Consider the following 27,297-nt stretch of genomic DNA (forward strand, 5'->3'; position numbering starts at 1 on the left):
ATGAACTTTTTTTTTTTTTTAACACAGCGGCGGATAATTCAAATAGTTAAATCAATCAAAAGGTATTAGCCAAGTGCCTATTCTACTCGTCAGCATAATGTCACATAGAGACTTTCTTTGTTGCTGTTTATTTGCTAAGTCATGTCCAACTCTTTGAGACCCCCCCAAACTGTAACCGGCCAGGCTCCGCTGTACATGGGATTTTCCAGGCAAGAATACTGTAGTGGGTTGCCATTTCCTTCTGCAGAGGATCTTCCTGACCCAGAGATCAAACACATATCTCCTGCTTAGCAGGCAGATTCTTTACCACTGAGCCACTTAAGAAGCCCAGAGACTTTTTAATGGCTGAGTAATATTCCATGGTGTATATGTACCACAGCTTCCTTATCCATTCATCTGCTGATGGGCATCTAGGTTGCTTCCATGTCCTGGCTATTATAAACAGTGCTGCGATGAACACTGGGGTGCACGTGTCTCTTTCAGATCTGGTTTCCTCAGTGTGTATGCCCAGAAGTGGGATTGCTGGGTCATATGGCAGTTCTATTTCCAGTTTTTTAAGAAATCTCCACACTGCTTTCCATAGCGGCTGTACTAGTTTGCATTCCCACCAACAGTGTAAGAGGGTTCCCTTTTCTCCACACCCTCTCCAGCATTTGAACCAGTCCTAATGAGATGGATGAAGCTGGAGCCCCTTATACAGAGTGAAGTAAGCCAGAAAGATAAAGAACATTACAGCATACTGACACATGTATATGGAATTTAGAAAGGTGATAACGATAACCCTATATGCAGAACAGAAAAAGAGACACAGAAATACAGAACAGACTTTTGAACTTTGTGGGAGAATGTGAGGGTGGGATATTTCAAAAGAACAGCATGTATACTATCTATGGTGAAACAGATCACCAGCCCAGGTGGGATGCATGAGACAAGTGCTCCGGCCTGGTGCACTGGGAAGACCCAGAGGAATCGGGTGGAGAGGGAGATGGGAGGGGAGATCGGGATTGGGAATACATGTAAATCCATGGCTGATTCATATCAATGTATGACAAAACCCACTGGAAAAAAAAAAAAAAAAAGCCCAGAGACTTTCTTTAGAACCTTTATTTTTAAAGGGAAATATTTGGGCTCCTTCTCTACAATGAACTGACTCTCAAATTGTGGAAATGAGACCTACAAGAAAAATAACCACTGTCTCCTCAACTCCAATCTGCTTCATTTTCGTTATTCCCGTTGTTCCCAGTGTGGGCTTCCCTGGTGGCTCAGACGGTAAAGCGTCTGTCTGTAATGCTGGAGACCCAGGTTCGATCCCTGGGTTGGGAAGATCCCCTGGAGAAGAAAATGGCAACCCACTCCAGTACTCTTGCCTGGAAAATCCCATGACAGAGGAGCCTGGTAGGCTACAGTCCGTGGGGTCACAAAGAGTCGGACACGACTGAGCGACTTTACTTTACTTTACTATTGTTCCCAGTAGAGAGACTGTTTTTGGCCTATCCCTGGCTTTTTCTTGCCCTCACACTAAGGGTCAGTGGCAAGGAGAGCTTGGAAGTGAGAAATAACTGGTTTCATAGGAGCTTGTGGTGGACAGGGAAGCCTGGCATGCTGCAGTCCATGGGGTCACAAAGAGTTGGACACGATTGAGTGACTAAACTGATCTATTGACTTTGCCATCTCGTAGCTGTATTTAGGATGCTATCAATAATACCTAACTTAAAGAATTGTGTTGTGGTCTAAATGAGATTACTGTATGGAAATATCCAGAATCATGTCTACCATACACAAGGGATCAATAAATGCTAATTGCTTTTCTTAACGTTCTTCATTAGATGAAGATGATGTGAATGAGATATAGGAAGTAACTAAGAGAGAGTTTCCTTCGGTTGAGTTGTTAGAATATGGTAATTTGCCACATGATGAGATGATTGTACAGAAAAGGTTGAAAAAATACACCAAAATCAAGATCCATTTCCAGGTTTTTGTTTTTTGGGAAAGGAGAATAGAAAAAAGCAACGGTAAGGGTTAAAGTGTGATCTTGGAGGCACAGGGAAAGGCAGGAAGTGTGGTGTCATTGAAGCCTAGATAAGGGACTTTTATGAGGAGGAAGTGGTTATCTGTTGAGAGCTCCTGAGAAGTCTAGGAAGGCAGTGCCATGCTTAGGTTGAGAAAGTGGAGGCACTGAACTGCCTTTCCATGATCTTGTGCCTAAGGCCCTTCTTAAATCTTACTATTTGGGTGCCTCGCCCCACCTCACCCTAGTCCTGGTCCTGAGTCGGGGCGATCACTGGAACAGTCGCTGGATGTGGCCCTCTCGATCTTCATAGTGAAGAGAGTTTCAGTGAAGCTTTGGTGGTCACAATGAGTGGGAGACATGAAGAACCAAGCTTACTAATAATTACTTGTAAAATGTGAAAGGCCCAGAGGAAGCTGTTGAACTGGGTTTTAGATGTGATGATTTAGGAGGGACAGTAGAACATCCACGTTGGAATCTCTAACAGGCAGATGGGAGTGTCAGAATAAAAAAGTGGAAGGTAGCATTTGAGGTCACTTCCAGAGAGATGAAGTTTAAAGGCAGAAGATGACTATAATTTCTGACCCACTGACGTGTAGCAGACGATGTTTGAGAGCTGGAAAGAGGAGGAGGATGAGATGAGGCAGAGCTAGGTGGAGCCCATGGACAGTTTTAAAAGAATGAGAGCCCAGATAGAGTGGCATTCTGCAAATCAGAGAAGGAGATCAAAATTAACTTGATTCAGCTAATGGGTGCTATAGAAAGGCAAAAGTGAGGAGGACTAAGGTCGTGGAACTTGGTGACAATAGACACCATATTTTCATAAGAGGGATAAACTGAAAGGAATAATTGGGTGGTGAAAAAGGTAGGAAGTTAGTGTAAATTAAGAAATTAGATAGAAGAAGATGTGAGAATTACAGTGAGAAGAGAACCAGGTTAAAACCAGTTATTCAACCTACAGCTTCCCTGATAGCTCAGTTGGTAAAGAATCCACCTGCAATGCAGGAGACCCTGATTCTATTCCTAGGTTGGAAAGATCCACTGGAGAAGGGATAGGCTACCCATTCCAGTATTCTTGGGCTTCCCTTGTGGCTCAGCTGGTAAAGAATCTCCTTGCAATGCGGGAAACCTGGGTTCGATCCCTGGGTTGGAAGGATCCCCTGGAGAAGGGAAAAGCTACTCATGCCAGTATCCTGGCCTGGAGAAATTCGTGGACTGTGTGGTTCATCGGGTCTCAAAGAGTCGGACACTGCTGAGCAGCTTTCACTTTCATTCAACGTAGGAGGTGAAAGAGGAGAATAAGAGAAAGATGATATTATAGAAAGAACCAGAGTTACTTGAGGTCCAAGAGGGGCAGGAAAGTACAGTATCAAGGTTGACTTTTGAAGGGTTTACAGAAAGAAGTTGATGAATCTTCATTGTTCTCTCCGTTGTATTTGGAAATGGACTGCATATTGATTTGAATACTTAGAGGAAGAGGGGGATGTGAGGACAGAGCTCATGCCTTCAGGACTTGATATTCTTAGGCATTCTGTGGTTCTGTCCCCTCCTTACCCCAGGTTATTCTATTTAAACAGCTCTGATATCCTGGCAGTGTAATTAGAATTTATTTGCTCTTGCTGATATTTTGTTTTCAGCTCTAATTTACTGAGATTATTGCCTCAGCTTGTCTTTTTGTTTCATTGTGCTTTGGTCCTATTGGCTAATAGGTTATGTAAAATTAAGCAACAAGCACATAGATGAATTCATCTGTTTTCAAGATATCATTTTCTTATAAATGTTGGAATTTTTTTTATTCCCCCCATTGTTTTATAGTCAAATTCTCTGAAGAATACTAATAATCCTTCTTCATTATAATTTCTGTTGTATTGTTTTATTGTTTATGGAGAATTAATTTATATTTATGTACTAAAATATAACATCCTTGACATCTTTTTATACATACTGAGAAATATACTTGTCATATGCTCGTGGGTTTCTCTTCTACATATATGACAGCACAGCTACATCAGTTTAATTGACCTTGGCAATCTGCATCTGCTAGCGATGTGTCCCTCAGGGAGGGTTTCTGCAATTTTAAGCTGTGGCTTATTGAAGAACTTGTGTGTCACAATACAATTAAGTCTATATAAAAAAATCATTTCATGCATAACATTAAGTTGACTAAAAGTTCCTATTTCAAAACCGTTTCTTGTTTTAAAGCTACCTCTGAGTGTCTTTGTTTTTTAAATCAGCTCATTGGAACATAGTAGTAATTAAAGCCGAAAATTAACATAAATCTTGAATGTTTGGTATGAATAAAGGATGTTTTTGTTCCTTTTAAAGACTGCATAAAATTCCAGGCACCATATCATTTAACACATTTCTCTCCCATTTGCAGAATAATATAGGCTGTGAATAAGCACATTTTGGGATTCTTTTTCAAGTTCTTTTTCTGTTCATCTACGGAGCTACCAGGGCATATGCTGCAGTCTCCAGCAAGATGCAATCTCACGAAAATCTGTGGGGAAACTGTATGATCATAACAGAAAATCCCACTCTCCCCACCCCCATTATTTTATAAACAAGAAAGAAAATAATACAATCCTTCTATTAATATTCATTTAACACTTCACAGGAAATGACAAGCAGTTATTTGGTTTGCAAATGTAAATATACATTTTTCATCCACTTATGCTTTCACTCTTTCCAAGCCAGATAAAGGCAGAACAGAAGATATCCTTCTGAGACTTATTTTTATTGTATCCCAAGTTAGACGTATCAGCAGAGATGTAAGAGAGCTGTGAGGAGTTCATAGAAGGATGGTTACAATGACGAGGATGAAAGTTTCCTTCGTAAGAAGCAGCTAAATAAATGAACTCCTTTCTGACAAATTATGAATAAAAGCACATGTATTTTTTTTTCACTGAATCTTTAATTTGCATTCTAACTTAAATACTTTGGAGCTTTAAAAGTATGATTAAATGATGGAAATAACTGCTGTCTTTCAAAAGAGTCATTGAAATTGTGAAAAGTGTTACTTGGATCCACAGTCAGAATCAACAAAATTTTAGAAAGTTAACGATCCCCTCTCTTTCTGTCTGTCTCTTTCTTTCTCTCTCTCTACCTCTCATGCTTCAATATTGAGTCTACTGTGCTTACAGGGAAATGATCCTCATCATCTGCTGTTCTAGGTGTAATGAACAGTCATTCTTGTGTTAACTGCTCAGTGCCACCGACAGAAAACATTTCTGACTCACTAAAGGGTCACTTATATTCTTACAGCTGTCCATGGTCTACTTTTTCAATGATGAAGTTTCTGCAAATGATAAAGGACACGTTGAACTATTAGATATTAAAATGCAAAGAAATGATCTTTATTTTGATTGATGTAAGCTTTGCTATACTATTGCATAACAGCGTAACCAATTGCTTGATCTCTCATTGCTTTCTATTTATTTATTAAATGAAGCTATGAACATTTTAAACTTGAAGGCCTCTAAAAAAGAGTAGGGGGGAATTAAATAGATGATTTTTTCAAAGAGAGCTGAGATAATTTTTAATATGAGACATAAATTCTCTTTTGGAATAGAGTATCAGGAAGTTATTTGATTATTTATAAGGTTAGTTGGATGTTACAAATGATCGAATATAATTAAAACAGTTTATAGTCAGATCTAAGACTTCAAGTTATAATTGAGTCAAATATTGAGGAAAGAGAACATAATTTAAAAAGTAAACATAAGTATATACGAATGTCTAGAGACATAAAATAATGCAATGTGTATCTAATGGAAAGACCTGTGAATAGAATTAGTGCTTTTGAAATCACAAATGCATATTCCTAGGTTGGTTTATAGTATTGTGCCAAATATTTTAAGAAATGCAATAATTACTTATTAAACTTCTAGTAACATCTCCTGACTATTTATTGACTGAATTAGTGATGGCACTCTAATATTAAAGTGAATCATACCATGTGCATTAAATCATAAAAAATTATAAAACACATTTCTCATGAATTTCACTTTAATTCAAACATTTATTCGGCACCTACTATTTACGATTCACTGAGCTTGAGTAGATTCAAATTTTGTGAGACCTGAAGCCTATATAATTTGAGGACTTTTCTATAAAAAAGGAAAAAAAATTGCAAATTAAAATTTAGGTCTTGAAAGAGGCCTATGCAAGTGAGGGACCCTGGAGCTTAATCTTCAATAACTTCACAGTATATATGTCTTTGGCTAATACCTGCTATGGGAAATCAAAGATAACTAAGGCATAATCCCTGCCTTGCTCAAGCTTAAAGTGATATCTGTGCTAACCTTCAAGAGTATTCCTATAAAAAATGAGAAAAATGTATAAAAAGGCTTTGATCTCCTAGTGAAATAGTTTTGAATTCCTTCTCATTTAAAAATCATCTTTATTTCAGATCTCTATAAAGGACAAGGTGGTATCAAAGTCTTGGACAAATAAGGTTATTTCTTATACAGGAGAATTATTTTTTAATCTCTTGCATATGTTTATGCTTATCTATAGGGCTTCCCTGATAGCTCAGTTGGTAAAGAATCTGCCTGCAATGCAGGAGACCCTGGTTCGATTCCTAGATTGGAAGGATCCACTAGAGAAGAGATCGGCTACCCACTCCAGTATTCTTGGGCTTCCCTTGCGGCTATACCATTCAATAATGGTGTGTTAACAGTTACCATTATTATAATAAGTTGAACAGATGAGTCATGCTCACTGTCAAAGTTTTGCAACCCAAGTAACTGTCAGCAGATGGTAGTGATGATCTGTTATACAATAGGGAACAAATATTAAGGTTTCTTTCCATGTGACCTTTAAAAACATTAGAAAAATCTTCTCATAATGTCATTCTGCATTGAAAATAATTATATGAACATTAAATTTTGCTCTCAATGAAAGGTGAAATTGCATCAGAGATACAAACAATAGAAGATTTAAAAATAAAAACCTGAGCATGATGGCATTGACCCATCTACTAATTTATCCATCCATCCATCCATCCATCCATTGAGTTGAGTGTCTTCTATGTTTTTAGGATATACTAGCTTGGTGACACAGTGGTAAGCACCACAGCATGGACATATTCTTGTTCTCATGGAACCTACAGTCTTGTGGAGAAAACACAATCAACAATAGTCCCTTAATGGTTTTCCAGAATTCTAATCTGTTTCAAGCAGAAAGCTACGAACATGTACCAGAGTTTATTTTTATATTTTTCTATTATTGTTCAGGAAAAAAAGTTAGAATAGCATGTTTTTTTTTTCTTCCACATTTGGCTATTTAATTTTCAACTTAAATTGTCAGTCTATTCAACAACTAACTTTTGTGCTCCAAGAACTTCTAATATCTTCTCCCTTAGTTTACATAATTATATTTTCTTTTCAATTACAGTAAAGAATAGTTCCCTTTAGTATATCATGAGAATCTGTAGGGCTTCCCAGGTGGCACTAGTGGTAAAGAACCCACCTGTCAATGCAAGGGACATAAGAGATGTGAGTTCAATCCCTGGGTTACGAAGATCACCTAGAGAAGGGCATGGAAACCCACTCCAGTATTCTTGCTTGAAGAAGCCCATGGACAGAAGAGCCTGGTGGGCTATACTCCATAGGGTGGCAAAGAGTTGGACATGACTAAGGTGACTTAGCACACACACAGATACATGAGAAACTCTGCTTAAAATGCATCGCATGAATATCTGAAAAGAACATTTTATCTTAAACATTGGCTCAATTTGCTTCATCATATATGGTACTATCTACCTTTCTTCATTTCTTCTCTAGATGAACTTCTTATCTAACTTATTTTCTTTCATCTCTTCCAAATATCCAGATCATGTGTCTAGTCAACTTCTTTAGAAAATTTTTCTTAAAGGGATTCAGTTTCTCCCTTTTTCTGACATGTTTAAATTCATTGGGACACAGCATATTTAGCAGAAAATTTAAATCTCTTTTACAGAGAAATTTCCCTAAAGAACTAATGTTAATGTTTGCATTTGTTGATTTTTTCTGGCTAATTTTAACAGTATTCTGGATTCTTTAAATCACTTAACATTAAGTGTAAATAGCTTGATGAAAATGTACAAGCTTTTTTCTTGTTTATAAAACTTTCTGTGAAAGAAAGATATTGGCAATTGACTCAAATTCATAATATAACTTACACCTGTATTACACAGGAATACATTTGGGGTCATATGAGTAATAAATTTGTGAAAATAATGGTTATGGACAAAGTTTTAGAAAATACTTTTTATAACATTTAGAATATTTAAAAGACTGTAGTCTCCCATACTTCTTAGACAAAAATACCAGATCTGAAATATTGCCTGTAGCTGTATATGTGAGTTTTATTTTGAATTGATTTAAGTCAGTATACTTTGAATATATTGTTAACTTAGATATTTCATTAGCCTTCCATTTTATGGTTCATTAAAAACAGTTTTTTGAATCCCTAGAATAATAATTAAATCATAATTTTTCTTAATTTTCAAATTATTGTTATGTGGTTACAAATTAATCATTGCTTGCTTTCTTTCACTTTTTGCAGTAAAAGAAGCCTTGAGCCCTATAAAATTTAACAGATGGGATCTCCCAGAAGTAGATCCAGAAACCATGCAAACCAGTGAACCATGGGTGTTTGCAGGTGGTGATGTTGTTGGTATAGCCAACACTACAGTGGAATCCGTGAATGATGGAAAGCAAGCCTCTTGGTACATTCACAGATATATACAGGTAGGCGTTTACCATCAAATTCAGTTAATTTTTTTCCAGTGGATTAGTACTTCATTTATTTTTGCTACTTACTCATATGAACATTTCTGTAAGGTGTATAGACCTGTTTAGGTGATTGAAAATTCATTGTGCATTTCTACCAATGAAATACTATGAAGTTATTTATCCTCTGTGATTAAAAGATTTATCAATGTTTTAAGACATAGATAATATATTTATCAAATCTGGATGATATACAGTATGATATAGCATCTATATTCCTAAAGATTTATCAATCCAGAAAATTATGTTGTCTGTCCATTTGAACAGGTGAACTCCTATTCACTTCCTGAATTATATGCACCTAATTGAAAAGAAAACAAGTATTTTATCAATATGCATTCTAGTGTCTTTCACTGTTAAGTTTTGTGATACATAAGCAGAATGTAAAAATGATAAAATGTAAAATAAACTACTCTGCTACAGTAACTTTGTGGTCTATTGGATAAAAAGCCATAGCTATTAGGTTTCAGTTGTCTTACTTTTTGATGAAATGCTGTCTTCTCTTGCTCTATGTTTTAACTAAGTGCAGACACAGTGACCTAATTTACAGAAAATGTTTCTGGAAAAGTTTGTTTTTGTAAGTAAAATTTTACAAATTCTTTCCTATTCAGGAATGACTCTAAATTCAAAATATAATTCCTGCCTGCCTCCTCTTGGTTTCTTTGGTTTCTTACATGCTAACAGGATTTACTTTGTCTTTAATGTTTCCTTGAATATTTTTCTTCCTCTTTGTCCTGACTATTTAGTCTGTTCTGATTGTTCTCCTACTCTTTCTGTAATTCACTTTCTAGGTAGGGCTTGGACTTGGTACTGATTACATCATATTTTTATGTTCAGTTAACCTACGTACTCTCATCTCCCTTGTGGCTCAGCTGGTAAAAGAATCTGCCTGCCATGCAGGAGACCTAGGTTCGATTCCTGGGTTGGGAAGATCCCCTGGAGAAGGGAATGGCTACCCACTCCAGTATTCTGGCCTGGAGAACTCCATGGACTGTATAGTCCATGGGGTCGCAAAGAGTTGGATACGACTGAGTGACTCACTTTCATTTTCACTCTCACCTCACTTTGGCATCTCTGAGTAATGGAGCTTGAGATCCCAGGATGTGGCCTAGAGTGTGTTGTCCCAGAAATATAAAGGTCTAGTTATTGTTGTAAACCCTACTGGCTGTGCACTCAGACAAAAGTGTGATTTAGGAAGCAGTGTTTTTGCATACATGCATGCTAAGTCCCTTCAGTTGTGTCTGACTCTTTGAGATCTTATGGACTGTAGCCTGCCAAGCTCCTCTGTCCATGGGATTCTCTAGGCAAGAATGCTGGAGTGAATTGTCATGCCCTCCTCCAGGCGATCTTCCCAACCTAGGGATAGAACCTGCGTCTCTTATGTCTCCTGCATTGCTGGCAGATTCTTTACCACTGAGCCACTGGGGAAGCTGTGCAGTGTTTTGGGGAGATGATAAATCTAAATTAAGAATTCTTCCAAATCTGTCATAAATCATGAGTTTAGGCTAGGAAGAAAGGGGGAAAAGGAATGGAGTTTTAACATATGGAAATATGGGAACACAAAGGTGACGCATCAGTGGTGGTTTCAACTGCAGGCTCTGCAGCATCTGTATTTTGGAGTGTCTCCATGACCTTGGAAACACATAGAAGGAACAGTTCATGACAACTACTGAGGATGGACTCCTGCTTTGGCTCTTTTTTGCTTTTTCTGTCCCCAAACCTATCACCCTTTTTGTATTTCCTCATTCTTCTCTTCTTATATTCATAGTATTCTCCCAGGGCACCCACGTGCTTAACTTCCTACTGTGTATCTACAGTAGGAAATTCTGTCCCTGGTCTCACTGGCTGCTGAATATTTTCACTTGTCTAAAACACATTTCAAATTCACTACTCCACTTGTGTATATATATTTACCTACACTTCAAACTCACTGCTTTTAAACCAAACACAATCTCCTAAACTTGTTTTACTTTCCGTATTTAAAATTTCTGATTCCTAGAGTCAAATCCTCTACATCAGTGGTCCTCAGACTCTGGATTCAGTTCAGTTCAGTCACTCAGTAATATCTCTTTGCGACCCAATGGACTACAGCATGCCTACTTTCCCTGTCCATCACCAAGTCCCAGAACGTGCTCAAACTCACGTCCATTGAGTCAGTGATGTCATCCAACCATCTCATCCCCTGTCATCCCCTTCTCTCCTGCCTTCAGTCTTTCCCAGCATCAGGGTCTTTCCCAATGAATCAGTTCTTCTCATCAGGTGGACAAAGTATTGGAGTTCCAGCTTCAACATCAGTCCATAATCAGGACTGATTTCCTTTAGGCTTGACTGGTTGGATCTCCTAGCTGCCCATGGGACACTCAAGAGTCTTCTCCAACACCACAGTTCAAAAGCATCAATTCTTAGATGCTCAGCTTTCTTAATGGTTCGACTCTCACATCAATATATGATTACTGGAAAAAACATAGCTTTGACTATACAGACCTTTGTCAGTAAAATAGTGTCTCTACTTTTTAATATGCTATCTAGGTTTGCCATAGCTTTTCTTCCAAGGAGCATGCATCTTTTAATTTCACCATCTATAGTGATTTTGGAGCCCAAGAAAATAAAGTCTGTCACTGTTTCCCCATAAAACATGGGGAAAACATTTGCCATGAAATGGCAGATGAAGTGATGGGACTGGATGCCATGATCTTAGTTTTTTGAATGTTGAGTTTTAAACCAGCTTTTTCACTCTCCTCTTTCACTTTCATCTAGAGGCTCTTTAGTTCCTCTGTGCTTTCTGCCATTTTCTTTTGCTTTTTGGCAGAAAGCAAAGAGACTCTGGATTCCTGAAGCTAATAAAACTTTCAAAGTCAATTTGGAAACCAATATACAGTCAATGACTTCTTATTTTGCTGAGTAACAGCACTAAAATAGACATTTAAACACATGAAATTATAATATTTACTTTCATTTATAACAGGCTGCTTCATGAGAAAAGTAGGAACCAGCATAATCTCAGAATAGATTTATTTCTTAAGAAAACACAGTTGAAAGAGTTATACTAGTGTGCTTATACATATATTTTTCTCATAAAACAGCACAATTATTTATGAGCTACTTATTTAAATTTTCTTTTCTTCCCTCTCTTATATATACCTGGTCAATTCGATCCCTATAAAGACTTTTATGCACTTATTTTAATTTCCTTATTTTTTGTGTGAAATACAATTTTTGGTTGACCAGACGTGTCACTGACCAGTCTGTTAGCTCCTTGAAGAAATGAAAGTGGACTCGGGAGAAAAAGCTTTTGTGCTAGGCCAGTAAAAAACCTAGTGAAGATGTGAATTCAGTTTGCAGAAGTGAAAATGATGGGAAGGCAGCAATGCTAAAGAGATTTGAAAAGGTAAAATTGAACACAGGCAAGTGGAGAATGGTTTGTGTTATTGTTTTCTGTATATTTAAATCCATTTATAGCTTTTAAGATAAAGACATAGAAAATATTTACTATACTTTATGGAGGTGGTGGTTTTGTGGTGCTTCACAATTATCATTCAGAGGGATTCTTAAGAGTATTTTTTAATTCATTGTTATCTTTCTACTTTCCTAAATCTGATAAATGTTAACTGATAGAAATGAACAGTCATTTTACTTAGTTTCCACTTACTCATGAAAGATATAGACTCTTAAGTACGATGAAAAAAAGTGCATGTGATTTAAATATATATACATATATATAATTTCTATGATTGATAGTTTTTAATGTATAAAAGTTAAAAATTAGTGACCAGTAAGCATTTTGGATTTGGCTGCAGGATTCAGATCAGTCAAACAAAGTATTGAATGGCACTTTAATTCAGAGTTAAATGCAAGGTAGGTAAAATCTCTGTCAGGTTAACACTTCCATCTTTCTGCGATGGTGCGGGATACAAAGTACTAAGCAATTATGAGACTAAAAAGGAATATACAGACGAAGTAGAATTTTTCTTTCTATACTGTCGGTATCTTAGTTCTGGCCTCTGTCACCTCTTAAAATTGTCTCCAATTTCCTCCTGTCAAATTCAAGGCCCCCTATACTGAAGCCAGAGTTTTCTTTCTAGAATACAGGTTCTTCAGTTAAAACGAGGCTCCTTTTTATACTCAAGTGGAGTATACTCCTCTTTGTGTGTTCAATCACTCAGTAGTATCAGATTCTTTGTGGACCCCATGGACTGTAGCCCGCCAGGTTCCTCTGTCCATGGGATTCTCCAGGCAAGAATACTGGAGTGCGTTGCCATCCCCTCCTCCAGGGTATCTTCCCAATCCAGGGGTCAAACTCATGTCTTCTGAGTCTCTTGAATTGGCCAGTGGGTTCTTTACCACTAAGCCACCTGGGAAGCCCATATTCCTCTTTATACTCCTTAGCTCATGAAACCAATTTGAATTTCATGAATTGGTTGTTTCTTCATGAAACATCAAGATTTCTCCTACATCCAGTCCTTTCCCAACTCCAGACGTTTCACAAGTCTGCATCCCTCTTTCCCTTCAGGTTTTGCTTCCTCCTCCTCTTCCAGGAACAGATTCCTCCTGGTGTGTTCTTTAGCATCTTGTATTTCCCTGATTAGAGTCTTCTTACTGGTCTGATGCTGCACTAGCCAGTGATGTGCTATTTACTAATATATCCTCAAAATAAAAAATATATTCATTCATTAAATAGAAAAAATATGTAGTGATAATTGATTTTAAAGGAACTTAAACAAGAGTTAAGAGAACTAAAAATTTGTTATATAATTAATTAGCACTGTAAATAGTGTTTTCTTATGAATGTAAGAATTGTAGTATTCATTTAGAAAGCTTTCTATAATGCCTGAAGTATATTTATGAATGAAAGCTTGTAATACCTTTTCTTATATTATGCTTTGTTTAGGGAAAACTGTAACACTGGATAATGGATTTTTAAAAAAAAAAATTGTATGTATATTATAGTCTTATTTTATGCATACAGTCATTGCAATTGGATAGAATTTCTTTGTAATATACTTTTTTAGATAAATATGGTTATTAAAGACACCCATGTTGAGATTTTAGTATTCTCATAGTTATCTGAAATGATCTTTACTTATATTTTATTAGTTAATTTAATCAATTACCACCTATTGAGTATCAGCCCTTGGTCTAACACTTGACTTTGGGAAGGTATCAAAGTGAATAAATGAGGGGAAGTATAAAGAGTCGTTAGACTTTTGGGTTCTGGATTGAACAGACCAGATTTCAAATCCCATTCTAGCAGTTTCAAACTGTATGACTTTGGTAAAATCATGTCATTGTTCCAAGACGTGGGTTTCTTAGGAGAAAACAAATGAATTATTAATGAATTAATATTGATAATTATTAATATCAATATCAATAAATTATTAATAGTAATTAATAAAGGAGAAATGGTAAAGTGCTACCCTATTGGATTTCAGGGAAGAATACAGGAGAGAATTTATGGAAAACTCTTAGTAAAATAATACATACTTATTTGTAAGTTAGTAGAGATTGTTCCCTGTGAACAATTAAAATGGTATCAAGAAAAGTTATAAAATTGGAGATTTGAATAGAATGTGAAAGTATAGTATTTTAATAGATGAAGATTGAAAGAGACTATTTCAGATAATGATAAGAGATTTTTATCTAGTAATTGACTTATTTATCCATTTGCATCCATCTGTCTCTCAATGTAGTCATTCTTGCATGGATTCATTCATTCATCCAATATAGAATATTTTTTTAATGGTGCTTTAAGAATAGTTATGTAAACATACGTATAATACAAAATAGCAAATGCAATAATATTAAGTGTAAAGGCGCAAGGATGTATGGAAGAGATGATGATTGATTCTGTCTGGCTGTAGGTATCAGGATATGGAGTCAGCAGACTTCATAAAAATCAAGATATAAGTAAACAGGGAAGATAAGAAAAACTGGAAGAATATTGAGTGATTTGAATTGCTGGAACTTAAAGAACACTGCTGGATAAGATTGCATAGCTTCCTCACTGTGCAAGGGGTACCCAAACAAGGGTACCAGTTGGCTGAAATCCAGACCGAGCTGCACTCACTGAACAATGGTACCTTTTATTGTGCTGCTTCTATTCAAGAGCAAGAGTGTCTTCCTCGAATTCTCACAAAGGTGTTTTCTGCCTGCTCCGTAAGCCTTGCCCCTGTGCAGCAGCTCAAAAGGCTGTCTGGGCTAGTGGAGACCCTGAACATGGAGAATATATAAGAAAAATAGGAGAAAGGATCTGTTATAATACTGGGGTTAGAAAATGATGAGAATGCCCAGCTTGGGAATTTAATTTGATGTATGCAGTGGGGCAGAAATGTGGTAGAAATTGTTTAAATAAAAAAGTGCTAGTGTCAGATCTAGAATTAACAAGGAGAGGAATATTTTTCATTTTGTCAACATTCTCCCCGCCCCTTGTAAGTCATTATTTTAGAATATTAAACTTACTCTTCGTTGACTGTATACTAATGTGATCCAATATGACTTCACCTTACTTGTTTGAAATACTATGTTAGTGGAGTCCAGGCATATTTAAGATTTCTTCTTACACTTAAGTAAGAATACTGACTAAGATAATTTTGACAGTGTAGTCAAAGAAAGAGTATGTAACTGAAAGAATGACTGCAGGTAAACAAAGTCTATGAAATTTAAAATTTATACTTCTACGTATATCTTTCTAATCGCTTTATTTATTTAACTAATGTGTATATGTGTATGTTTGTGTCTGTATACATGTGTGTATGTATGTTCACAGATGGATAGATAAAAAGTTCTGTGCTAGAGAAAAAGAAAATTAACCACATTAACCCATCAGCCTTTCTTCTCTAAAGGAGCTTATGATGTTATTTGAATTCAGTTATTTTATCCATGCAAAATAATTAGAGAAAAATATGTATGACATAATGGAAAGCTAAATTTACTGCAGCTAGTAAATGCTAATGTAGTCAAGTCAATGTTGGCTAGACTTTGGTGAGAAGACTCTCCATAGAAGTAGTCCCCGATTTTTATCCTCTTTGAAACATACCTTTTTATTCATTTGTCAAACGTTGAAATAACAACAGCTAATTCTTTAGTATCTGGGCTTCCCAGGTGGTGCTAGTGGTAAAGAACCTGACTGTCAGTGCAGGAGACATAAGATATGGGGATTTGATCCCTGGGCCAGGAAGATCCCCTGTAGGATGACATGGCAACCCATTCCAGAATTCCTGCCTGGAGAGTCTTATGGACAGAGGAGTCTGGCAGGCTATAGAGTCCATAGGGTTGCAAAGAGTTGGACACAGCTGAAGCAACCTAGCACACAGTTGTTTGATGCAACCTAGCATCTATCATAAATTGTGCATTTTTGGATTAAATGACCCTGTTAAACAGGAGTCATTATCTGTGTTTCATAGTTGGTAAAAGTAAAATCTTAAATGATAAATCTTCAAGGTCAGTATCCTGTTAGAAATGAAGCCAGAATTCGAACACACAAGTGTCTGTTCCCTTATACCAAACTACTTCACTGGTACTTTTCAACTCTGAAATGTTAGTTTTCTTGCCAATTAACAGCGGTCCTTGATGTTAATATCTTCCCCCACTGTGTGTGTTAAAATTTAAAAATAAAATAATGCAATAGAACTTCTCCTGAGAGTTCCTCTGTAGTTTGAAACTGAAATTAGAAGATTGTGATTAGAGGCTGTAGTCTTTGTATAACTTAATTCTTATTAAAAACATACCTTAAGCAGAATGAATAAGTTGATGAAAAATTCTAGTAATTTGAACTTTCCAGAGAAAGAAAATAAGGGACAATTAATTAGTATGATTAAAGACCATTTAATTATTAATTGGGATAAAAATTAGACAATTATATAGGTAAATTTAGAAAATTTATTAATGGTAAATTGGTTAAATCCAGAACATTTATTTAAAAACACAACAGTATAAAAATGTTGTCTTGTCCTATGACACAATAATCACCAATTTGTCAGTTAATCCAAAAAAGTTAAAATGGGAATATATAAGAAAAATATACACATACTTTAAGCATATCATTTTATTTTAAAGCATTTAGATATTTTCTCATTTTCATTTCTATTAAAAAAGCAAGCAGGGCCAGGATTTTTTCAGTCTAGTCTCTGGAGTTCTAACATATTTCTTCTGTATACCTATCTATAATATATTGTCTACAACTTCCTTTTTTTTTTTTAATGGAGCAACATTTTCAAGGAACATACAGAGCAATTTTCTGAATCTCTATAATTGCCTTGAAGTCATTTCAGTTCTTTCTCTCACACCTAATTTGACAGCTACTGTTTTTTAGTATCTCACCTTTTTATCATACCTTTGAAACAGAATCAACCCACTTTCTTTTCACATTCATACAGCTCATCAATTTATGTAATTTTTATTTATACTTAGAGCCAACACAAATGGGATAAGAAACATACAACTCAATAAGCACACAACTTAATGGATAGAGTAGAAGGTTCATAGGAGTATAGGGGTACCCCTCCCATTACAAAATTAGGACTCCGTGGCCTTCCTTTGTATGTCTCAGAGAGGAAAAGGAGAGAAGAAACTAGTTCAATGAATCTGTTTGGCAAAACCAGCTTCATAAAGAGTGTAAAATGTGCTTAAGATCCTACTTTACCAAAGAGAAGAGTTAATACCAAACATTATTTACAAAAAGGCAGTCATTCAGAAGATTCAGCACTTGCTTTCTTCTAGTATTAACATACAAACAAAAATGTAGTCACAAAAAGTAGAGGAGGGAAAAGGCTATATGATATCTCATTATGAGCTATGTTCTTCTCGGAGAAATTGGACATAGAATACAAGCTAAGTTCTAAATCTAACCCTGGATCAGAAGATCATTCCTTAAAGTATTCATGGTAGTTCTCAGAAAACAATCTTATAAACATGAGCTGTGTGTGTGCGTGCTTAACCGTGTCTGACTCTGTGACCCCTTGGTCTGTAGCCTGCCAGACTCCTCTGTCCATGAGATTTTTCAGCAAGAATGCTGGAGTTGGTAGTCATTTCCTCCTCCAGGTGATCTTCCAGTCACAGGGACTGAAGCTATGCCTCCTGGTTTGCAGGTGGATTCTTTACCTCTGAGCCATAAGAGAAGCCCTATAGACACGAGACATGATATTAAATGAAACAATCTAAACATATGGAAGCTATAATCTCAAAACTCACAGTTTTATTACATCATTAGAGTGATCCCCTAGTCATGTCATTCTGTGATTCAGAATTCTATTTTAAAATCACTGTCTCATATGTGTCTGTCTGTGTGTGCTTAATTGCTTAGTCGTGTCCAAATTTTTGCGACCCCATGGACTATAGCCCTCCAGGCTCCTCTGTTCATTGGATTTCCCATGCAAGAATACTGGAGTGGGTTGCCATTTCCTTCTCCTTACTGTCTTATATGTAATATTAAAAAAACCACAATATTTATTACTTGCACTGGAAGGATTTCACTAAATTTATATGTTGCTGCTATGAAAGCAGTTGTAGTGGTGCAAAGATAAATATTGAACAACAGAAGACAAGAGTTATTAGTAGAAAGATAAATATAGAATGTATAGAAATTCAAATAAGGGAGAGAATTTGTGTAGAGCTTCTTCAACTATATAGGCAAGGAATGGAAAAGATAATGCCTGGTTTCTTCCAGGTAGAATTCCTAAGAAACTACAAAGGATAAGGAAGGAGGCACTGGGTCATTAAAGATTAAATTAAAAAAAAAAAGTTTTTGTTACTGAGTTTACAAGTGATTTAGAGGTCACTAAATACTAAATTATAGAATAGTTGAAGTTGAATAGTTACAGGATATTGTTTATTGGCAATAAGCATTTGAGGTCAATTCTCAACAACAAAAAGTTAATGTTATTATTAGTTTAGTTTTGGTGTTCCTTCTATATACATGAGTTTGTCTACATGCATGTTCGCAAATAATATGTTTTATTCTCTCTCTTTCTCAAATTTTACCCTTAATTAGATATGCTGTATTCCTATAATAAGTATTAATGTTAAAATGCCTGATACTGTTATGTTATTTTATTTATGATTATTTCTTATATCATTCTTTCTAACTTGTCAATCCCTTCCGAAACTAATTCTTTTGGCGAAATTTTCTTAGAACATATGTACAAAACACACATGAATATTCTGGCATCATATTAGATGTAAAATGCCTTTTCTAATCCTGTAAGGTCACACAACACAGGTATCTTTTAAGTTTTAGCTTTCCATCCACAGTGTTTTTCAGCTCAACTTTCTACAGTGTTGTGCACCTTCAGTGACACATGATATTTGAATGAAGGTTTAATGAAGTTCTCCCACAGTTAATGTGATTCTACTCAGTTGTATATAGTATATGGGTTGATAACATCCTTCAAAACTATCATAAATCCCTTTCATTGATGACCTGCTTCTCTATTACTTGAGGTTTTTGTGTATTTTGTTTTGGTTTGATTGAGGCACAAAGGAATCACTCGTTGAAGGAACTAGGTATCTTATGGGCTTGGTAATGAGATAGAGTCTTTAACCTCTTGGGCAGTAGTTTAGATCTGCCTCAGGTCAAGAGTGACAGAAAGTCATTACCATCTCAGGGCAGTTTAGTAGTCTATGTGAAGCAAATTTGTGATTTCAGTACCTAGAGGAGAGAGAGTCATGTCATAGTCCCACCGTAGAGTGAGTGAATACAACACGGTAGTTGTGATTTTAGTTTGAAGAGAAAGACATCTTCCCAGTCATAGCTAAGTATTTGATTTTCTCTGTGAGCTGAGACCCTTCTTGGTGGATTTGTTGATGGAATGTTTTGAGAAAGCTAGGTTTGTGTTTGTGTTGGTTTGTGATTTGGGGCCATGAGATGTCCATCCTGAGGAATCCCCATCTGTCAGTGGGGATTGTTGCTAATTGGGTAAAATTCAGCATCATTAAATTAACTTTTAAAAAGTGATTTCAGCCTCAGATGATGATTAGTTCAAGATTCAAATATCTTTCATGTCTCCTGTTTCTTCAGTGTCTTTCTGCATATATTTTTAAATGTTTCATTTTCTTCTTTCATCATATTATTAATTTTATCTGCATTTGAACATATGACTGAACATTTAGAGAGGCCTATTCAGTCTTGTCAATCTTTCACATGGGAAATACTGAGTTAACAAGCAAGAGTAGAAAATTGTAAGGGCATTTTGTAGACGGGGAATTCAAAATTGAGCACAGTGTGGAAGGATCATTGTCATAAAGCTAATTGAATTATGTACATTCATATCAATAAATGAAATCTTTCACCTTCGCCATTTTTAGGATTTGAGATTATGTGAGGGATTTTGTGTTTCTAATATCTTTAGTGAACAGTCAGGTTATTAAAACTTTTGATTTGGGGATCTCTTTAAATGTTCCCTTTCTAAAGAGAAAAAAAGTCCTGTCTTTACACTTGAAAGATTTATAAGATCACAGCATTTTCTTAATACTGCAGTATTTACAGTTTCATTTTATATTTAGATCAGTGGTTTTTGAAACAAACCTGTATTGTTAGACATTAGAATTTTAAAGCTATTGCTAATAGGTATTCTATGATGTGAAAATAAAACCTAAAGAATGGTAACAACAGGGGCCTTATGTTTAAGATTTCTACTCTGGACCAAAATGAAAGGTTACCAAAAATATGACAGTCTGGGATTTTAGAAAACAAACTTGGAAGAACTTATCTATGTCCAAGTCTCTGTTGCTTAGAAGACCTTCAGTGCCAACTTTAAATAAAAGGGACTTAGCATCATCATTGCTTAAAATATCACTTTAACTCCACATCTTCAAAGAAATTATTTTGCCCTGAAATATACTGGTGGTTTCTACAATATCTGAGAACTATGATTTGAGAATTAGAAATTTAAATTGCACAGGCTTAATATTAGAGTATTTCCGTTACCCTTTGCAGGTTTTGAGGCAGCTTATTCGACCTTACAGTCTCACCAGGAAGCTAATGGGAAAGCCTTGCAGCAATCTTCACAGGAAAGTTTCCAAATGTCAAGTGTCATCTTTCCAGCTGTTAGATGAATGGGTAGCCAAGAGGCATTTATTTGGGTGTGCAGCCCCTGTGAAATCTGGGTGAGGCAGGAAAAAGGGCTATAATTTGGTGGTTAGTTTACCAGCATTGGTATAGTTGCAAATCTCCTAGCCAGGCAAAGGACTTCATTTGTGGTTTAATGATTGACAGCCAACTGCAGTGTTCTTTCTACTTAGAGAATAAAAATGTCTTATAAAAAAGCATCATCAATATGTCATACTAATTTTTTTAATCTTCCACTGCTTCAGATAAAAACGATCTTATCAAGGGAGCTGGCTTCTTCTCTAAACCCTCTCCAATTGAGAGGAAGTAAGGCTTTACAAGTGACAGTTGTATTAAAATCTTGAGCCCTATTGGAAAAGCATTCTTTAAGATATTTTTCAAACTCTTTAATTTCTGTGTTAAGAGAAAATTGATATAAATCATTGGCCACTGTCAGGTTGGAAAACAATGAATATCAATAAAAAGACAGTTTTAAATCATAATGGATTTAGTTTGAGATAGTGATAGCCTCCGAAAAATAATATTGAAGTGTGTCATGGCTAAATGCTGTTTCCATGCCAAGTTTTTCCACTTGGTCAGGATCACAGTATTGTGATGACTTCAGCTCAGTTTTTCACTGGGAGACTGGACCTTTAGACTGAACAAGAATCAGAAGTGCTTGTGATCTCATTTTTATCCCTTTCAGTGCGAAGTAGAAATGTTAAATTGGCTTGCTGTCATTGAAAAATGACACCTTTTGGTGGTATATTCATGTTAATTTTTGGTGTATTCCCTAGCTAATATTTAAAGTAATTATTAATTATCAGAGATGATACTTTTCTATTACAAATTCAATTGTAATAATGTGTAGATTTTGTGTATGAAGAGGGATTTATTTTTTATATCATCTATATGTTGTAAAAGTATATCAAAGAAAAAAATGAGGAATGAATCTATATCTAATGGAGCTATCAAAACAAAACTATGCAGTTGGTGATAGAAGAAAATGCCATGACTAATAAGTAATTTTAATGCCTTTTATTGACTTTGTATAAGGTTCCAAGCCTTATTAAATGGCAGCACTTGACCTGAAAAGTAATTTAAAATGAAATTGTCTCCATAAAGACACAATATTTCCTTACCAATCTAGCAGTAGATTGCTACTTCAGGCAGCTAACTCTAGAAGGGGTAGAAAAATAACTCTGAAAAATCTGATCCATGCCACATAGAACCTGATCTCAGTGTATGCTTCTGTTGTATAAAAGAACTTAGCCTCTTCAGTGTCACTTGGTCAAATGCACTATATAGGTGTTAAGAATTCTGGACCAAATCTCTAACACCTTGATGCCTGGTGCTGTATGGTGCTAAGGACAGAATCACAGTAGAACAGAGCCCTAAAAAATCTTTAGCTTCTTGGGAAAAATTCACCTGCAAAAAACTCAATTGAAATTTTTAACTTAGAATTTTGTTCTCTGCACTCAATGATTTATTAAAGTTGAATCTTATGCAAGATGTAAAGGCTCAGAATTTGGGATTGACATGTGTGTGCACTACTATATTTAAAATAGAAAACCAACAGAGGCCTACTGTATAGCACAGGGAACTCTTTTCAATATTCTGTAACAACCTAAAGGGAAAAGAATTTGAGAAAGAATAGATACATGGATATGTAAAACTGAATCAGCTTGCTACACACCTGAAACTAACACAATATTGTTAATCAACTGTACTCCTATATAAAATGAAAATTAAGAAAAAATCTGGATAAAGTGATGTAGTTCAGTTGATGTAATGGAAGGCTAAAAGTCAGGATACCTGGGTTCAAGCTCTGACTTAATTACTCATGAATTCTGCCTTCAGACCTTTGGGAATGTCATGTTGCCTTTTGATCATCTCATTAATGGCTTTGAGGCAGCACAGTGTGTTAATATTTATGGACGTGAAATTCCTGATTTAATAAAGTCTCCAATGTGTTATCTTGGCCTTACTATTTTCATCCATAAAAAGGACAAAATTAGATTCTTTATGGTTTGCAAATAATACATGTTCCAAATAATCTAATTTATTGAATACCTTTTTAAGGGCTTAGCATTAATGTTATAGTCCTCTGGAGTAAACAGTTTCCCCCATTTTACAAATGAGAAAACCTGTGCTCTCATCTCACATACTAGTAAAGTAACACTCAAAATTCTCCAAGCCAGGCTTCAACAGTACATGAACTGTGAAATTCCAGATGTTCAAGCTGGATTTAGAAAAGGCAGAGGAACCAGAGATCAAATTGCCAACATCAGTTGGATCATGGAGAAAGCAAGAGAGTTCCAGAAAAACATCTACTTCTGCTTTATTGACTATGCCAAAGCCTTTGACTGTGTGGATCACAACAAACTGTGGAAAATTCTGAAAGAGATGGGCATACCAGACCACCTGACCTGCCTCCTGAGAAATCTGTATGTAGGTCAGGAAGCAACAGTTAGTACTGGACATGGAACAATAGACTGGTTCCAAATAGGAAAAGGAGTCCTTCAAGGCTGTATATTGTCACCCTGCTTATTTAACATATATGCAGAGTACATCATGAGAAACACTGGGCTGGAAGAAGCACAAGCTGGAATCAAGATTGCCAGGAGAAATACCAATAACCTCAGATATGCAGATGACACTATCCTTATGGCAGAAAGCAAAGAAGAAGTAAAGAACCGCCTGATTAAAGTAAGAGGAGAGTGAAAAAGTTGGCTTAAAGCTCAACATTCAGAAAACTAAGATCATGGCATCAGGTGCCATCACTTCATGACAAATAGATGGGGAAACAGTGGAAACAGTGCTGACTTTATTTTTGGGGGCTCTAAAATCACTACAGATGGAGACTGTAGCCATAAAATTAAAAGACACTCGCTCCTTGGAAGAAAAGTTATGACCAAACTAGACAGCATATTAAAAAGCAGAGACATTACTTTACCAACAAAGGTCCATCTAATCAAAACAATGGTTTTTCCAGTAGTCATGTATGGATGTGAGAGTTGAACTATAAAGAAAGCTGAGCACTGAAGAACTGATACTTTTGAACTGTGGTGTTGGAGAAGACTCTTGAGAGTCCTCTGGACTGCAAGGAGATTCAAACAATCATTTCCTAAAGGAAATCAGTCCTGAATATTCACTGGAAACACTGATGGTGAAACTGAAACTCCAATACTTTCACTACCTAATGTGAAGAACTGACTCGTTTAAAATTACCCTGATGCTGGGAAAGATTGAAGGCAGGAGGAGAAGGGGATGACAGAAGATGAGATGGTTGGATGGTATCACTGACTCAATGGACATGAGTTTGAATGGACTCCGGGAGTTGATGATGGACAGGGAAGCCTGGCATGCTGTAGTCCACGGGGTCACAAGGAGTTGGACACGACTGAGCGAATGAACTGAACTGAATGCTGAAGTTGGTAGAGAGGGATATAGGTGTCATTTGGTTCAGCCCCTTAACATTCAGGGCAGTAAGTGAGGAACAGACTTTGAAAGAGTAAATTCAAGTAATAGGACAATTGAATCATAGAGCTATCTTCTGAAAGGGTTTTACAAAAATACTTTAAAAATCAAAGAGATAAAAATAACAATAAAATCTGCAAAAACAAACAAGCAAACAAATGGCCCATGGGAATGTAGCCTTCAATGTGTTTTGGTCAGTTTGTTCTCTCTGATTCCTTAATGCCTAGAAAACCTCTTATCTCATAGTAGGTAGTTGTCTAATAACTGCCGACCATGCGGTAGGCACTTGATAACTGTGGTTGAAAAACTGAATATGCTGAGGATTGCAGGGTGCATAAAGTTTAGGAAATAGATTTTTATAAATTCACTCAGATCACTGGTGATAAATACTACTTTCAGCTGTTAAAACAGGTGGTGGGGTACAGTTAATGTGGAAACCAAAGGGTACTATAATTTTTCTCTTTTGATTCCCACAAGCATGCTTCACAATTGCTGGTTTAAAGACGAGACAGATGAGTTTCACAGCGGCCTAAATGACCTGCTGAAGATGGCAAAGTGACCTCTGAGAAGCCATACTGGTTTTCTCCCTGCATCCTGCCCCCACCTTAACTTATATCAGAGTCTTCTGTCAGAAATAGAAGAGTTAATAGGTTAACACAAAAGCCTGGTAGGTTGTTGACTTACAATATTGAGCTTTTTATTCCAAGTCTTAATATTTAACATTGCTGCTGCTACCTTTCTTAAATGTCAACTTCTTTTATTTGCCTTCATCCGTCTCGCCTTGATCATACTGACTCCTTCGTGCTACATGGATTTGCTGTCAGGCACCACCCTGCGCTGGTCACCAGGCTTTTCTTATACTAGTCATTGACATCTTGTCAGCAGTGTTGACACCTTTGCCCCAGGCCTGTGAATATGGCGATTGTTACCTTCTTGACTGACATTTTTGAAAATTTGTCAACATGTTAGTTATTATTTGTGGAGGGCGGGGGGCAGGGGATCTTTCAGTACTTTAGAAGCCCTTTCTTAAAGTACTATTTTATTATTTTAACCAACTCTATGGTTGTATGAAGTAGAGCTTCTACATACTGCATCCTTTTTTAAAAACTAATTTTAAAATTAATTAATTTTATTGAGGTATAGTTGATTTATAGTATTAGTTTCTGTTGTATAGCAAAGTGATTTAGTTTATATATATATATATATATATTCTTTTAAAAAATTCTTTTCCATGGTAATTTTTTACAAGATATTGAATATAGTTCCCTGTGGTATACATATGGCATTGTTGTTTATCAGTTTTATAGTGGGAGCCACATACCTTCCACTGAGAGAACCATAAACTAGCAAGGTGAAAAGTGAAAGTGAAGTTGCTCAGTCATGTCTGACTCTTAGCGTCCCCATGGACTGCAGCCTACCAAGCCCCTCCCTCCATGGGATTTTCCAGGCAAGAGTACTGGAGAGGGGTGCCATTGCCTTCTCCGTGTTTCTCCATTGCTGCCCTGTAAATAGATTCTTCAGTACCATTATTCTAGATTCTGTATATATGTGTTAGAATGAAATATTTATCTCTCTTTCTGACTCACTATACTCTGTATAATAGGTTCTAGGTTCATTCATCTCATCAGAACTGACTCAAATCCATTCCTTTTTATGGCTGAGTAATATTCCATTGTGTATATATACCACAACTTCTTCATCCATTCATGTGTCAATGGATCTCTAGGTTGCTTCCATGTTCTAGCTATTGTAAATAGTGCTGCAATGAACAATGGGATACATGTGTCTTTTAATTTTTATTTTCTCAGGGTATATGCCTAGAAGTGGATTGATGGGGCATATGGGGGTTTTATTCCTAGTTTTGAAAGGAATCTCCATACCATCTTCCATAGTAGCTGTATCAATTTACATTCCTACCAACAGTGCAAGAGGGTTTCCTTTCTCCACACCTTCTCCAGCATTTATTGTTTGTAGACTTTTTGATGATGGCCATGCACAGGTATGATGTGATACCTCATTATAGTTTTGATTTGCATTTCTGTAATAATGAGTGATTTTGAGCATCTTTTCATGTATTTGTTAGCTATCTATATGTCTTCTTTGGAGAAATGTCTGTTTAGGTCTTTTCCCCACTTTTGATTGAGTTGTTTCTTTTTCTGGCATTGAGTTGTATGAGCTGCTTGTATATTTTGGAAATTAATCCTTTGTCAGTTGTTTCATTTACTATCATTTTCTCCCATTCTGAGGGTTGTCTTTTCACCTTGCTTATAGTTTCCTTTGCTGTGCAAAAGCTTTTAAGTTTAATCAGGTCCCGCTTGTTTACTTGTTTTTATTTCCTTTACTCTAGGAGGAGGGTCATAGAGGATCTTGCTTTGATTTATGTCATTGAGTGTTCTGCCCATGTTTTCCTCTAAGAGTTTTATAGTTTCTGGTCTTACATTTAGGTCTTTAATCCATTTTGAGTTTCCCTTTATGCATGGTGTTAGGAACTGTTCTAATTTCATTCTTTTACAAGTAGCTGTCTAGTTTTCCCAGAACCATTTATCGAAGAGGCTGTCATTGCCCCACTGTATATTCTTGCCTCCTTTGTCAAAAATAAGGTACCCGTAGGTGCATGGGTTTATTTCTGGGATTTCCATCTTGTTCCATTGGTCTATATTTCTGTTTTTATGTCAGTACTATACTGTCTTGATGACTGTAACTTTGTAGTATAGTCTGAAGTCAGGAAGCTTGATTCCTCTGGCTCCATTCTTCCTTCTCAAGACTGCTTTGGCTATTTGGGGTCTCTTGTGTTTCCATATGAATTGTGAAATTTTTTGTGCTAGTTCTATGAAAAATGCCACTGGTAATCTGGTAGAGATTGCATTGAATCTGTAGATAGTGTTTGGTAGTATAGTCATTTTCACAATATTGATTCTTCCTACCTAGGAACATGGAATATCTCTCCATCTGTTTATGTTGTCTTTGATTTATTTCATCAGTGTCTTATAATT

The 27,297-nt window shown here is 36.1% G+C and overlaps 1 protein-coding gene and 1 non-coding gene across 2 annotated transcripts in view; both read left to right on the forward strand.

Moving 5' to 3' along the window:
• Positions 1–27,297, forward strand: part of DPYD (dihydropyrimidine dehydrogenase) — an 886,622-nt gene that overhangs the window by 408,163 nt on the left and 451,162 nt on the right. Inside the window, exon 12 of the mRNA XM_061121314.1 lies at positions 8,558–8,742. Coding sequence (XP_060977297.1) covers positions 8,558–8,742 — 185 coding nt within the window. The remainder of the gene's footprint in view (positions 1–8,557; positions 8,743–27,297) is intronic.
• Positions 1,252–1,323, forward strand: TRNAY-GUA (transfer RNA tyrosine (anticodon GUA)). Its single transcript has one exon. It is a non-coding gene; the product is annotated as a tRNA-Tyr (tRNA).

This window comes from Dama dama, chromosome 20 (genome assembly GCF_033118175.1).
Source record: "Dama dama isolate Ldn47 chromosome 20, ASM3311817v1, whole genome shotgun sequence".
NCBI classification, from domain to species: Eukaryota; Metazoa; Chordata; class Mammalia; order Artiodactyla; family Cervidae; genus Dama; species Dama dama.